Source organism: Nanorana parkeri, unplaced genomic scaffold, assembly GCF_000935625.1.
Source record: "Nanorana parkeri isolate BGI_ZX_2015 unplaced genomic scaffold, ASM93562v1 scaffold413, whole genome shotgun sequence".
Classification (NCBI taxonomy): Eukaryota; Metazoa; Chordata; class Amphibia; order Anura; family Dicroglossidae; genus Nanorana; species Nanorana parkeri.
Genome location: NW_017306681.1, coordinates 850,884 through 864,054, shown reverse-complemented (window position 1 = coordinate 864,054; position 13,171 = coordinate 850,884). Strand labels below are relative to the sequence as shown.

At 43.5% G+C, this 13,171-nt stretch overlaps 1 protein-coding gene across 1 annotated transcript in view; it reads right to left on the bottom strand.

Moving 5' to 3' along the window:
- The window catches only part of MAP9 (microtubule associated protein 9), a 143,605-nt gene that overhangs the window by 17,397 nt on the left and 113,037 nt on the right, over positions 1-13,171 (bottom strand). Inside the window, 2 exon segments of the mRNA XM_018559710.1 lie at positions 3,372-3,531; positions 11,345-11,403. Of these exon segments, the coding sequence (XP_018415212.1) occupies positions 3,372-3,531; positions 11,345-11,403 (219 nt within the window).

Here is a 13,171-nt window from a genome sequence, read left to right as displayed (position 1 = left end):
ATTTAAAGTTTGCCTGTGTATCATACACAGTTACCATGTGCTTTTCTTTAAGAAAATACTGTTTTTAATTTGTCATACTTTCTTGTACGTCAATGTTACTGATCTCCTACTGCAGGGGTGCCCACAATTTTTGTGTTAAGATCTACTTTTCAAACGACGGGCTACATGAGATCTACCAACGGAAAAAAAAAACTCCCTCGCTCTCTCTCCTGGCTGTCTCTCCTTGGTCTCTCTCCTGGCTGTCATTCCCCGTTTTTTCTCTTGGCTGTCTCTCTTTGCTCTCTTGGCTGTCTCTCTTTGCTCTCTTGGCTGTCTCTCCTTGCTCTCTCTCCTGGCTCACATTGTTGTATTTTGCAAACAGTGTAGTGCAACAGGCTGTGTAAACTAATATTCTTCGATGTAATACATAGCACTTCAACCACCAGTATCCACCAGAAAGGTGACAGGGAGCTTGGCTCAGCAGAGTCAGGCTAATAGGTAATCAGGTGTGCACAGCAAAATAAATATACCAAAATGGAAAAAAGGGGCCGCCATTTACACCCTTTGTGATCTACCAGCATCAGCTTTGAGAGCTACTGGTAGATCACGATCTACCTAATGGGCACCCCTGTCCTACTGTCTCTTTGGAGCCAATCCCTTTCTACACTCCAGTAATGGCTACATGGCTTTTCTCGGGAGGGGGTTTCTGTTGGTGACAAGGGTGGGAAATGCCTACTTGATAAACATCAGCAATGCCCCTTGTAGTCTACTGGTAGCTATTGACAGGGTGACAACGCAAACGAGACATTACAAAATAGGAACCGTCACCCTATAACATACTATGTGCTGCAGACAGAAACTCCTCGGGCCACTTCACTCAAAAGTTTGACAAGCGAAGTGGCTGGAGGAGTTTCTGTCTGCAGCTCATAGTAACACTTCACATAGTTAGGGAACACAGAAGCCCTACAATATACCGTATTGTGATTAGCTCAGCACAGCAGAGAGTAATGTTGGCTTTTAGTTTCTGTAAAAACACTGAGCTGCAATAGTCCAGAGTGCCGAATACCTAATTTAACAGAAATTGTCAGCACACCCAAGCCCTAAACTGCATATTGCCAACAGTGGTGTCCCACATGTGCCTTTGATTCCCTGTCTATATGATGTTATGAGACATGTGTTGATCTTCCCCATGTAAAGCCTGTTTAATAAACATGAGAGCTCCAGCTTGCAAGTTAATGCTGAGGATGACAAATTATTTCTTGCACCCGTCACTACCAACACACCTGCCCACAGCACCTCCGCTGCTCCCTAGAGGCAAGTCCAGCAAATCCCTCCTCCTGCCTGCCCCTGCTCCACATATGTGTTGGAGATCTGTGATGACATCACAGGACAGAAAAAGAGGAGAATCACTCTATAGGAAAAAGGGAAAATTAACAATTTCTGCTGGGCCATACTTTCTGTAGAGTGAGGTTTGGGGTTGTATTTGATATGTGCCTGGAGTTCAGCTTTATGCTCTATGCAGATGTGTTGAGACTTCTACACAAAATAATTACAGTAACTGACTCCAGATTCAGGAGCTTCCTGAATCTGAGTGGGCGTATTTATACGTCCCGTCAGCCACGCCCACTCGAGCACGCGAGTGGGAAACTGCCACAATTTAAAAACAGGCAGCGATGCCTGTTTACATAAAAGCGATCCGCCGGCTATAGAGCCGGCGGATTGCTTGTATAACGTGCCGATCGTGCGCCCCCCCCATCCGCAGCCCCCCCTCCGCTGGTCCCGAGCTCCGCTGTGCCCGGTGTGAGCCCAGGGACCAGCATGGTGGCTCTGTGACAGGGGATCAGAGGGAGATCGGTACACGATTTCCCTCCGGTCCCCACTCCGGTGTCAGAATGCGGAACTGATGTATATTACATCACTTCCGCATTCTTGTGTCACTCTCCAGTTTCAGAAGCTGGAGAGAAGCTGATGAAGCAGATCTCTGCTTCATCAGCTTTTTTGGGGGTCCCTATGTGACATTAGAGGTCCTGGAGACCCCTAATGTCTCCATAAAGAGGACCTCTCACATCTTTTGCTATCACATAGAGCAGTGCTCCCCAACCTTTTTATCGCCGCGTACCGGTCAACGCGGCCCATAGGGGAGGTGAGTCACAGGACCTGCCCCCTCACTGTGAAGCCCGTCGGCAGTGCGGGGCCCCGATGTTTGAACACCGGGACCGTGCACTGTCATATATTGCATGACCGGACCGTGGCCCGGTACCATTTGATCCACGGACCGGTACCGGTCCGCGGCCCAGGGGTTGGGGACCACTGACAGAGAGGGTTTCTTAGCCCCCTATGTGATAACAACATGACACACACATGAAAAAGAATTTAAAAAACCCCACAACATTTGTTTTAAATTCCCCACCCATACATACACACATGCAAGCATGCGTCGGGTGCGCAATGTGCAAAAACGTTGATTGCGTCGATTACGCCTCACGTTACATTTCGCCGCGGACATTGCAGCGAGAGCAATAATTCTAGGGCCATCAATCACTGATGACACTAAACTGATGAGCGGTAAAAGCTTTTAAACGTTGCCTATGGTCAATTTTGGGTCTGGTAGTTTTTTGCGATTTCGCGAGTGCGAGCAATTTTAAAGCTTGACATGTTTGGTGTCTATTTTACCAACGTGACCCCGTCTTTTATGTTTTACCAAAAATATTGATTGTAATAATTATGGTTTGCTAGCATAATGTAAATAAAAAACGTAATTTTTTTCAAATTTTCAGTAATTGTTCCTTAATATAGTAAAAAATAAAAAATAAAAAACAAAAGAAAGCGCTATCTGTCCCCCAAAAATTGTATAAAATTCATTTCACTACAGCGTTGCATGACGGAATAAACGTGAGTTAAAGTACCGCAGTGCTGAATACTGAAAAATGGCCTGGCCAGGAAGGGGGTGTAAACACCTGGTCTTCAAGTGGTTAATGATGTGTTTAATCCATATTACCCTGCTATGCCCCTCTCAGAGTCTAAAAATCTGGAATGCCCCAAAGTTGGGGAAGTAAGTTAAAGCTGTTATTTTCTGAGAAAAAGGTCCAAAAATAAAATACCTTTAATAAGGCTGTGATAAACACTCCATAAATTGTATGTTTTTGTAAGATGAACAAAAAAATCAATTAACCTAAAAGTTTCAAGTATTCCAATTTCATATTAAAGAACATAGCTAAGAAGTAAAAACAAAGATAAGTGCACGCTGCTGATGAAAATTGAAACTCGATTAGAGTTTATTAAGATAGTACAGAACACAAGAATTGAGTGACCTAATTTCATGTTTTGGCTCTCTGTTCTGCAATAATATCTTAACTACATTATTATTAAGTAAATGTTCAAACAGTAATTACCTGGTAAACAGTGGCACGCAACGTATCTGCAGCTTCTATCTCCCCATTATTTTCATAGGCCGATTTGTCTAATATAGTTAAAGTTCCCAGGTAGCGTGACTTAGCAGAATTCGGTCTTCTGTGCTTGAATGACTTTTTGTTTTGTTCAGCAGCTATAGATCTATTGTATAAAAGAGACGGAGTTTGCGGATTACCTACAATTGTTAAAGCAAAACTTCAGCCAAACAGCTGAATACAATTATACTGTATACAAACTTGTGTATCTGGCAAAGTATTTGCAATAATGCTCAGCTACTTTAATGATTCATGCACTGCTGTCACAAAGTACAGCCAGGAGGGTGACACTGTAAAAACTGGGAAAACAAAGTGAAAATATCCAACCCACCAATTTTTGTTTTGTCCCCCAATGTTTTTTTGTTTTAATACATTACACCTCATACATTCTCAGGCTGACGATCAATCCCGCCAAAGTAGTTTGCAAAAAACAATGGCATGTGCATGAAGGAACACAAACTGGACAATTATCCAAAGTACTAACAAAATATATAAAAGACAAGCTTTCGAGAGTTAACCTCTCTTCTTCAGGTCAGAAGCAATAATAATCAACATGACAACGGTTTACCACTTACCACAAGATAAATTTGTTAGGGAGGGGGGGTGAGTGGGGTGTCATAAATGTTGGACCTGGGAGTAAAGAATGTATCCTGATAACTAGAACACAGAACAAATAAACATAGGATTAGCAATAAATCCTAAACAGATCAGGGATATACAACATACATGAATATTATTATGTTCTGTATATTCATAAAAAGTTCTGGTAGTGTGTAAGAAAACCAGAATCAACATTAAGTCCCTCCTTTATGGAATTAAAAAGGAAAATCATTTTTATTTCGTATGTTTTTCTTTCATGAGACGTTTTAAAATTCCCTTTCAGTACTTTAATATTGAGGTTTTGGATGGAGTGATCTTTCTGGGAGGAGTGATGTCCTACAAAAGTGCAATATTCATTTTCTTTGTGGTTCTTGATCGAGCTCCTGTGTAGGTTCATCCTGAGATGCAGCTTAAGGCCAGTTTCCCCAATGTAACAGCCTTTGTCACATGCTGAACACTGTATCATATAAACCACGTTAGCAGATGTACATGAGTATGATCCCTTAATGGTGTACATTTTGTTGTTGTGACTCGCTGTACTCGTCACATATATGTTGGCAAAGTTTGCAGCGGGTTTTTTTTGCATTGTACTGCGCCATTCTGTGTCCGTTCCTCTTCTGGGATCAGCTTACTGCGTACCAATCTTCTCCTCAGGTTCAGTGGTTGCTTGAAAGCCAGTATTGGGGGCTGAGGGAAAATGTCTTGAAGTATGGGGTCTTCTGAGAGTACTGGCTGTAGATCTTTGATGATTTTGCGTATTACCTCTAAAGTGGGGTTGTAGGTAACTACAAGAGGGGTCCTGGTTGGGTTATTCTACTCCTTGTACTGTAGGAGTCTTTCTCGTGGTGTTTTTAGGGCAGATTCAATTTTTTTGGATATAACATAATAATATTCATGTATGTTGTATATCCCTGATCTGTTTAGGATTTATTGCTAATCCTATGTTTATTTGTTCTGTGTTCTAGTTATCAGGATACATTCTTTACTCCCAGGTCCAATATTTATGACACCCCACTCACCCCCCCTCCCTAACAACTTTCTCTTGCTTTAAGTGGTAAACATTGTCATGTTGATTAGTATTGCTCTGACCTGAAGAAGAGAGGTTAACTCTCGAAAGCTTGTCTTTTATATATGTTGTTAGTCCAATATTTTGTTAGTCCAATAAGAAAGGTATCATCGCATACTACAATACTCCGTTTTGTTATTCATCTTCTCTACTGGACTAATACGGCTTACCCATTTACAGTATACACACAAATACTGTATTTTTCCGTGTATAAGACTATACTTTTTCATAAAAATATTTACCTAAAAATGGAGGGGCGTCTTATACATGGGGGGCCGAGAAGAGAACCGCAGTTTCGAAACTACCGATACCGCAGCAAACTAGCCTCACGAGTGAAACTTCCGATTGCAGAGACAAGCTAACAGGTTTCCTCCAATCAAGAGCTTTATGTACCCGAAGTCAGCTGATGCTGCAGGGAGCCTGTAGCCAGTGCCCAGATGTAACAGGGAGCGGTAATGTCGGAGCATTCTGAGCCCATAAAATGTCAGAAAACAAAAAAAACCCGGTAAATACAAATACCAGGAAGAGACTGTCTTACTCTGCAAAATTTAAACTGGATGTAATCAGTTATGCAAAAGAGCATGGAAAATATTGATTTCTGAATTTTTTGTAGGCAAAATCGTTATAATTAGCTATAATTTCGCGCTGAAGTTGCTAGAGGGCCAGACCATTATAAATAGGGAAGCAGGTTGTTTACCACGACAGTAGAAGTGATTTTTTTCTGAAGATATGGGTAAACAACGCGATTTAACAGCCTTTGAACGTGGGATGATTGTTGGCGCTCGGAGCCATGGAGCGAGTATCAGCAAAACAGCAGAATTTGTTAAAGGAGAACTATGGGGGCTTTTCCCCATAGTTCTCCTTAGGGTAACGGGAGGACACAAACTAGCGTCCTCCCGTTACCCTAAGCTCAGTATACCGCGAGCTACAGGTATACGAGGTATACATCGATGTCGAGATCTGCCCAACTGCGTGAGTGACAGCTGGCTATGCCTATCTAGGGCAGAGCCAGCTGTACCTGGGGCACATGCTCCCCTTTGCTTCAGCACTGCCCCCAACCACCCCCATGTCTCACACTGTGCCAATATTACCTGGCTTCTCCCCACTTCCTCCGTGTCCCGCAGCCTGCTCAGTCGAAGTACTGACGAGATGCCCCGCCTCCTGCAGAGCCCGCACTGTACTGAGAGCCGCGCATTCCTTGTGACAGCTGCTGCTCGAGTCAGTGAGACTGAGTCGGACCAGCCTGCACGGCATCAGAGGGGTCCGGGGGGCCAATTGCAGACCACCAAAATTTTCTCGCGGACCACCGGTTGGCGACCGCTGATCCAAAGCCATTATTTAGTTTTGTAGATGCAAGTAGATTGAATTACCCCATTTGATTCTTATATATATATATGGGGGACTGTGGTGGTTAGACCAGTGCAGCTGTTTTCCTAGCTTCACCCACTGCTGCTGGGCTTACAAAGATGTTCCTCTCCTGCTAATGCAGTCTTCATTTATTTTACAATATGGAGAATGCAACAGATAGAATGAGACTCAGACTTCGTAGGTGGGAGAACCGAAAACTTACTGAAGACATTTCGATATTAAAGACTTGGAAAGATTAAGAAGCCAGTGACTTATTCAATCTATAAATGTCTATCTACTGTCACAATATACACCAGCAAAAGGACATACCGTAGTAGCTTTCAGGACATACACTGAGTGACCAGATTATTATGACCACCCCATCAGTACTTTGTTGGGCCACGAGATGACTTAGTTGGGCCGCCTCGTGACCCCACGAGATGTTGAAAGGTGATGCGAGGAATCTGACACTGCACTGTTGCCCTTCTGTTGTCTTGTACCAGTCTTGCCACTCTCCGTTCTGCCCTAACATTGACTAGTCGCTGATGGCCACAATTCGCACGTTCAGACCCAGCTGACAGTCCAGTCTTTAAACACTTTAACAACAGCTGCTCTTGAACATTTAACAAATTCTGCTGTTTTGCTGATACTGGCTCCATGGCTCCGAGCGCCAAAAATCAACCCACGTCCAAAGGCTGTTAAATCCCCTTGTTTACCCATATCTTAAAAAAAAAAAAAAATTCTACTGTTGTGGTAAATAACCTGCTTCCCTATTTATAATGGTCTGGCCCTCTAGCAACTTCAGCTCAAAATTATAGCTAATTAGCCTACAAACGTCAGGTGGTCATAATAATCTGGCCACTCAGTGTATGTTTTGCTGGCAATATCTAGTAAAAAGCCAGCAATTTGTTTACTAGTCAAACAAGGAACCATTTTAAAGACCTTTCGTAAGGTAAGCATGTTTTGCTGTAATCACTGTGACACTGGACAACATAAACAAGAATCAGGAGCATAAAGTAAACTAGTGATGTTCACAATAAAGATCCATTAGTAATCTATTTAGTTAAATGCAGCTGATAAAAATCTGCAGCAGACAAAACAGCAACAGATGAATAATTGATGCTGTGAGTGCACAGAGACTGCTTTCATATATATTTTATTGCATTCACATCTTATAGGAATTGAGGTTGACATGTACATTTATTTCACAGTTTGTTAAGTTGTAACTGTTTCGGGTACTTATCAGGCAAGCATCAACTACAGAAGTTTAGTCATGCACAACAGTATTCATGGTTTAATTGGAATCTGTCAGAAAAGGTGTGACCGGGAACAGATGAAGCTTCCACTGCCCAGCCCCAGTTGCAGTGCTAGTTATGGGGCACCCACACAAATGTGCATGAGGCTGCCGGACTCTGGGCTTAGTTGCGCGCCGGACTCTGGACTTAGTTACACGCCGGACTCTGGGCGTAGTTGTGGCGCCGGACTCTGGGCGTAGTTGCGTGCCGGACTCTGGGCTGGGCTTAGTTGCGTGCCGGTCTCTGTGCTTAGTTACGAGCCGGACTCTGGGCTTAGTTACGCGCTGGACACAGGACCCACCTGTGACCCCACACAGCCCACCTAAAAGTGACCCTGCAGAGCACACCATACATGCTGCACAGCCCATCTGATACTCTCTATGATGGGCTGCAGTGGTCCCAGGTGGGCTGGTTGGGGCTGCATCTCCCTCCCAGCTCCTCTTACCTGCTCCTGCTGGTGGTGCCTGGACTCCCCTGCCGCCGGACTGGCCAGAAGTGACGTGATCCCCGCTACCTCTGGCCACTCGTCTGGGTCGCTGTCAGACTAGGATAGTGATGGCGAATGTTTTTGAACCAGAGTGCCCAAACTGCGATGCAAAATCAATGTATTTATCTCAAAGTGCCAACACTGAAAATAACTTTAGTATTGTGTTGCAGTTCGGGTGCTCAGGTTTAAAAAATGTTCAGCATCATCACCGCCTCAGACAAAATAGGGAAACACACATATTCAAATATTTATACACTCATTAACTACTTGCTGCCCGGAGCAATTTCTTACATTTGCACTTTAGTTTTTACCTTTTTTTTACACACCGGTTTATTGCTATCACATAGCGGGCTAAAAATCCCCATAGTAATAGCACATATAATGTGACAGGTCCTCTTCATGGAGACATCATGGGTTCTTCATACCCCTAATGTCACCTAGGGACTCCAAAGAAGCTGATGAAGCAGAGATCTGCTTCACCAGCTTCTTCTTCTGGCTCTAAGGGTTGGTCCACACAACTTGCAATGCGTCCCGGCCCGATTTTGGCCGGAACGCACTGCATCACATTGCGTCCGGCTCAATTTTTGCCGGGTAGGAGGGGGAGTGGCGGGCCATTGAAGTGAAGCCACGCCTTCCGGCCACAATGTGATCGCCCACACTGGATCGCAGGGCACATTGTGCCTGCGTCCCGATGCAGCATTTTGACCGCAGCGGATGTGCCCTGCGATCATGTGCGGGCGATCACATTGCGGCCGGAGGGTGTGGCTACGGCGCCATTCACTTCAATGGCCCGCCACACCCCCTCCTGCACGGCACAAAAGTGAGCCATCTGCAATGCTTTCACGAGGGACAGATGAGCCCAGGAAACTGACGGTGGCACCGGCGGCCATGGAGGAGGGGGGGCACAGCTCTGCACCGTAAATGCGATTCAGCGCCTGTACAGACACCGGATCGCCTGTATTTAAACAGCAATCGTCAGCTGTTTGACACGGTACAAGAACATGGCTTCAGGAGCAGCCGTGTTCTTGGTATAACCACTTCCAGCGGATGATGCACAATTACAGTATGTGAACCCGCGGGAAGTGGTTAAAAAAAAACAAACAATAAAAAACGCACGTGTAATGAAACACACACATATCACCCACACTCATTTAAAAACACACACACCTAGCTTCATTAAAAAAAAAAAATCACACACATTCATTAAAACACACACAATAAAACACACACATTAACAATTAAAATAGTTATTTAAAAAATGTCCCCTCTCCTGCTTACCTGTTTTGCAGGAAGGGGGGCTGCATCCCTGGGTCCAGTGGAGAATCAGTGTGGTCTGCACTCTGACTGATGCAGAACATACTAATCGATCCCTGACAGTTAGCAGAGGCACCACGAGGGAGCGATCAGTATGATCTGCATCAGCAAGAGATGCAGATCATATTGATTCCCCACTTGACGACCAGGGCATGATTTTCATTCAATATATTGCCTGTTCGGCAATATATTAAATGAGATGTGGGCGCTTGCCAGGTTAAAGATGGTCGCCGCTACTCATGGCGGCCATCTTTAAAAAACTAATGTATAGTGGAGAGACCCCCTGGGGACACCGGAGGAGGCATCCCAGGTGAGGGTCTGGAGCGTGCGGGCCCCGGCCACATCCTGGCATGTCACTTGTACGGCCGATACCCATGTAAGGTGCCCCTTACATCAATATCGGCCGTACCCCCTGACAGCGGCCCTGCCAAAGGTGGACCAGGGGTTAAACTAATATATAGAAGGGTTAAGGGGATAGTAAGTGTTAGGATTGGATAAAGGGGTAGTTTGTGGGTGGCCTTGGGGTAGGACATCACTCTCTGAAAGAAGATCTCTGCACAGAAAACTAGCAGCATTGACTTCCAGTAGGTAAAAGCAAATTTATTTTCCAGAGCTGATCCTTTTACAGGGAATGAGACAAAATATACCAGTTTCATTTTAAGTGCCCTTCAGTAGCGCCAAGCATAAGGCATCACTACTGACAGAGTATGGGGATTCTAATAGACTCAGCTTTGCAAGTGTGTTAGGGTGCAACGCATATGCCCCTATCTTCTAGTTCAGGGGTAGGCACCCTTGGCTTTCCAGCTGTGCTGAAACTATAAATCCCATAAGGCATTGCAAGCCACAGGCACGACTCCCAGAGGCAGAAGCATGATGGGATTTGAAGTTTCAGCACAGCTGGAGAGCCAAGGTTGCCTACCCCATTCTAGTTAATGGTTGTGGACTGTGTGATTTCCCTAGAGTCAGCAATCTCCTTTTCTGTAACTTCATTAATCATTAATCATTAGAGATGGGTCAAAATGTCTCAGACATGCTTTAAATGTCTTTCCTATATGATCCATGGGGGTGGTCTAGGCAAGATCCAGTCATCTTATCAGTTGTTTATCTTATTAGCTGTGTTTCCACTTTACCATCACTTATGTCAAATTTTTTACATATGTTAGAAGCAGAGAGGTAAAGTAGCATCAGAGGTTATGGGTAAAAAAATTGGTAAGTAACAACAATGACTGACCTTAGCACCACCTTTGGGACATTTGAAAATTAAAGATATATATATATATATATATATATATATATTTTTAAAACGTATATTATATGTAGTCAAAGTCAGATTATCCAGAAGGCAACCTAAATAGGAGCCTAGGACCCAGTGGGTGCCAGGGGAATGGCACAACTGGTCAAAACTGTGCACCAAAGCAGAATGCACTGCACTTGTTGGCAGTTGGTGCCTGATAGCAAGTACAGACAGGGTGAATTGGGCAGCTTTTCTGTTACCATTTAGAGGTGTGTAATAGGCTACAAGTAATAAAACAACACCCACATATATGAAGATTTTCAATAGTGTGTATATCCCATAGAACACCAATGACGAAAGTGGAACTATGGTGAGATAAGGGCCCTACAAAGGATCAACATAAATGTTAAACCACTTTAAAATAGCGTGCTTTTAAACTGTGCCCTTGGAAAATAAATACCTTTGCTTTTAAGCACAATACCATTAAAAATGTAAATAAAGATAGGATAATATTCGTGTTGCATATTCCCTAAACACAACTGCTCCAGTTTGAAAGTATGTAAATAAAGCAATTACCTGCTTGATTGGGATGTACCTAGTTTCATAAACTCATCTGTCTTCTTTTGAAGATTAAGCTGGAAATACAATGTTAATTGTTATAATATACTCATATTAACAAATGGCCGTGCTTTGTTAAAAAAAGCAAATAGTAAAATCTTTCAGATATCTCAAATGCAGCCCTTTAATTATAATTCTAATAAATAGAAAGTATATTTTGTGAATACATACTTTAAGTTATTATTGAAGCATTTAACTTAAAGTAAAGGAAAATAAAACAAAGCTTGCTCTCCCATGTTGTTGATAATTAACAGAGTATAATGATTTGCAAATTAGCCACCAGAGGGAACTCTCAGGGGCTTATTGCAATTAGGCCGGCTATACACAGCTCGAAATCCAAGCCATGGGTTGCCCTGTCGAAGGAGTCAGTTGAAAAATTGTCACACAATTAGATGCAGTCACTGTTCGGGTGTTCAGACATCAGGTGTCGGCTCTTTGAATACAACAGCCAGAAGTGGAGATTCCTCCATCCACGCCATTTAACGTGTATGGGGGAATCAACTGATTCATCTTGTTCAGTTTATGGGGCAATCTAAGCATGTATGGCTAACATTACTTTCAGTCTTTCTTAAGAACTGTTAAGCTACATAGAGAATTCATTGTTTTCAATGGGATGAGTCAACCAGCTCTTAGGCTTGCACTGAGAGGAGGAACAGTAGAGAACAAGCATTTTGTAGCACTGCAAACAGAAAGCAGAGTATAGTGTAATGGCACAATATGGCTTGTAAGGCCCCCCCTTTCTGTTGCCAGGAGATTTTCCTGTCAGCCTGGTCTACCGCGATAGGATATAAACGGGAAGGTGGGTGGAGTTGGGAGTGGAGTGTGACCCGCGGAGAAGGGTTTCCCTGTCTGGTGGGGCTAAAGAAAGCAGAGCCCGCATCTGTGATGGTACGATAAGGCTTGTAGGGCCCCTTTTAGAGAAGGCCCCACCTTTCTGCCATAAAATGGCAGGTGAGTTAAGTTAGGAGTGGACTATGATCGATGGAGAAGGGTTACCCCATCTTTGGGAGCTGAGAATGGAACTGTACCACTGTGCATGAGTAAGCTGTCTTGACTGCTGTAAGGACTGTCATGGGGAAGAAGCTCCCCTCCAGTGACTGTTGTCTGAGTTTGTGAAGCGAGTCCTGTGCTTTATGTTTTGTATATAGGCCTGCGACCACTCGAAACTAAGAAAACCCAGAAGTCTCTAGGAGAGTGTTAGTCAGCCTGTAGAAGGAGGCCTTACAGGGTTTCCTATGTACAGATCATACATAGATGCAAGACTTTAAAACATTAAACCATATTGATAATATTATTTACATCTTTTTTTCTTATTATTTAGATCTTGTTCATATGTGTCTGCACTACAAGGAAACTTGTCTTGAAAGAAACTGAAGGCCTGCCACTAATGGCTGTCTTCTGAACATACTAGTTATACTAACCCTCTGGCTTTAATACTGATTCACCTACCCTGAATTAGAATAGATGAAAGGCAGATTAAAGCGACACTAAACTCAGGAGTTAAATCTTAAAACTACATTCAAGTTCCTAACCATTAACAGAAATGTATCTTATTTGTGTATCACTCAGCTGGAGATCCTCAAATCATCTCTGAAATCATGCTGACACTGTCCTTCCTCCTATTGGGTGGCTACTATTGTTCCCCATGGTCCCTATGTGTGTTGTAAAGTAGTCACCACTCCAAGTTCACTCCTGTGATGGACTACAATCTCATGTTTAGTTTACTAATTTGTATTGAGATTGTAGTCCATCAGGGGAGTTAGTTTGGAGTGATGCCTACTTTAC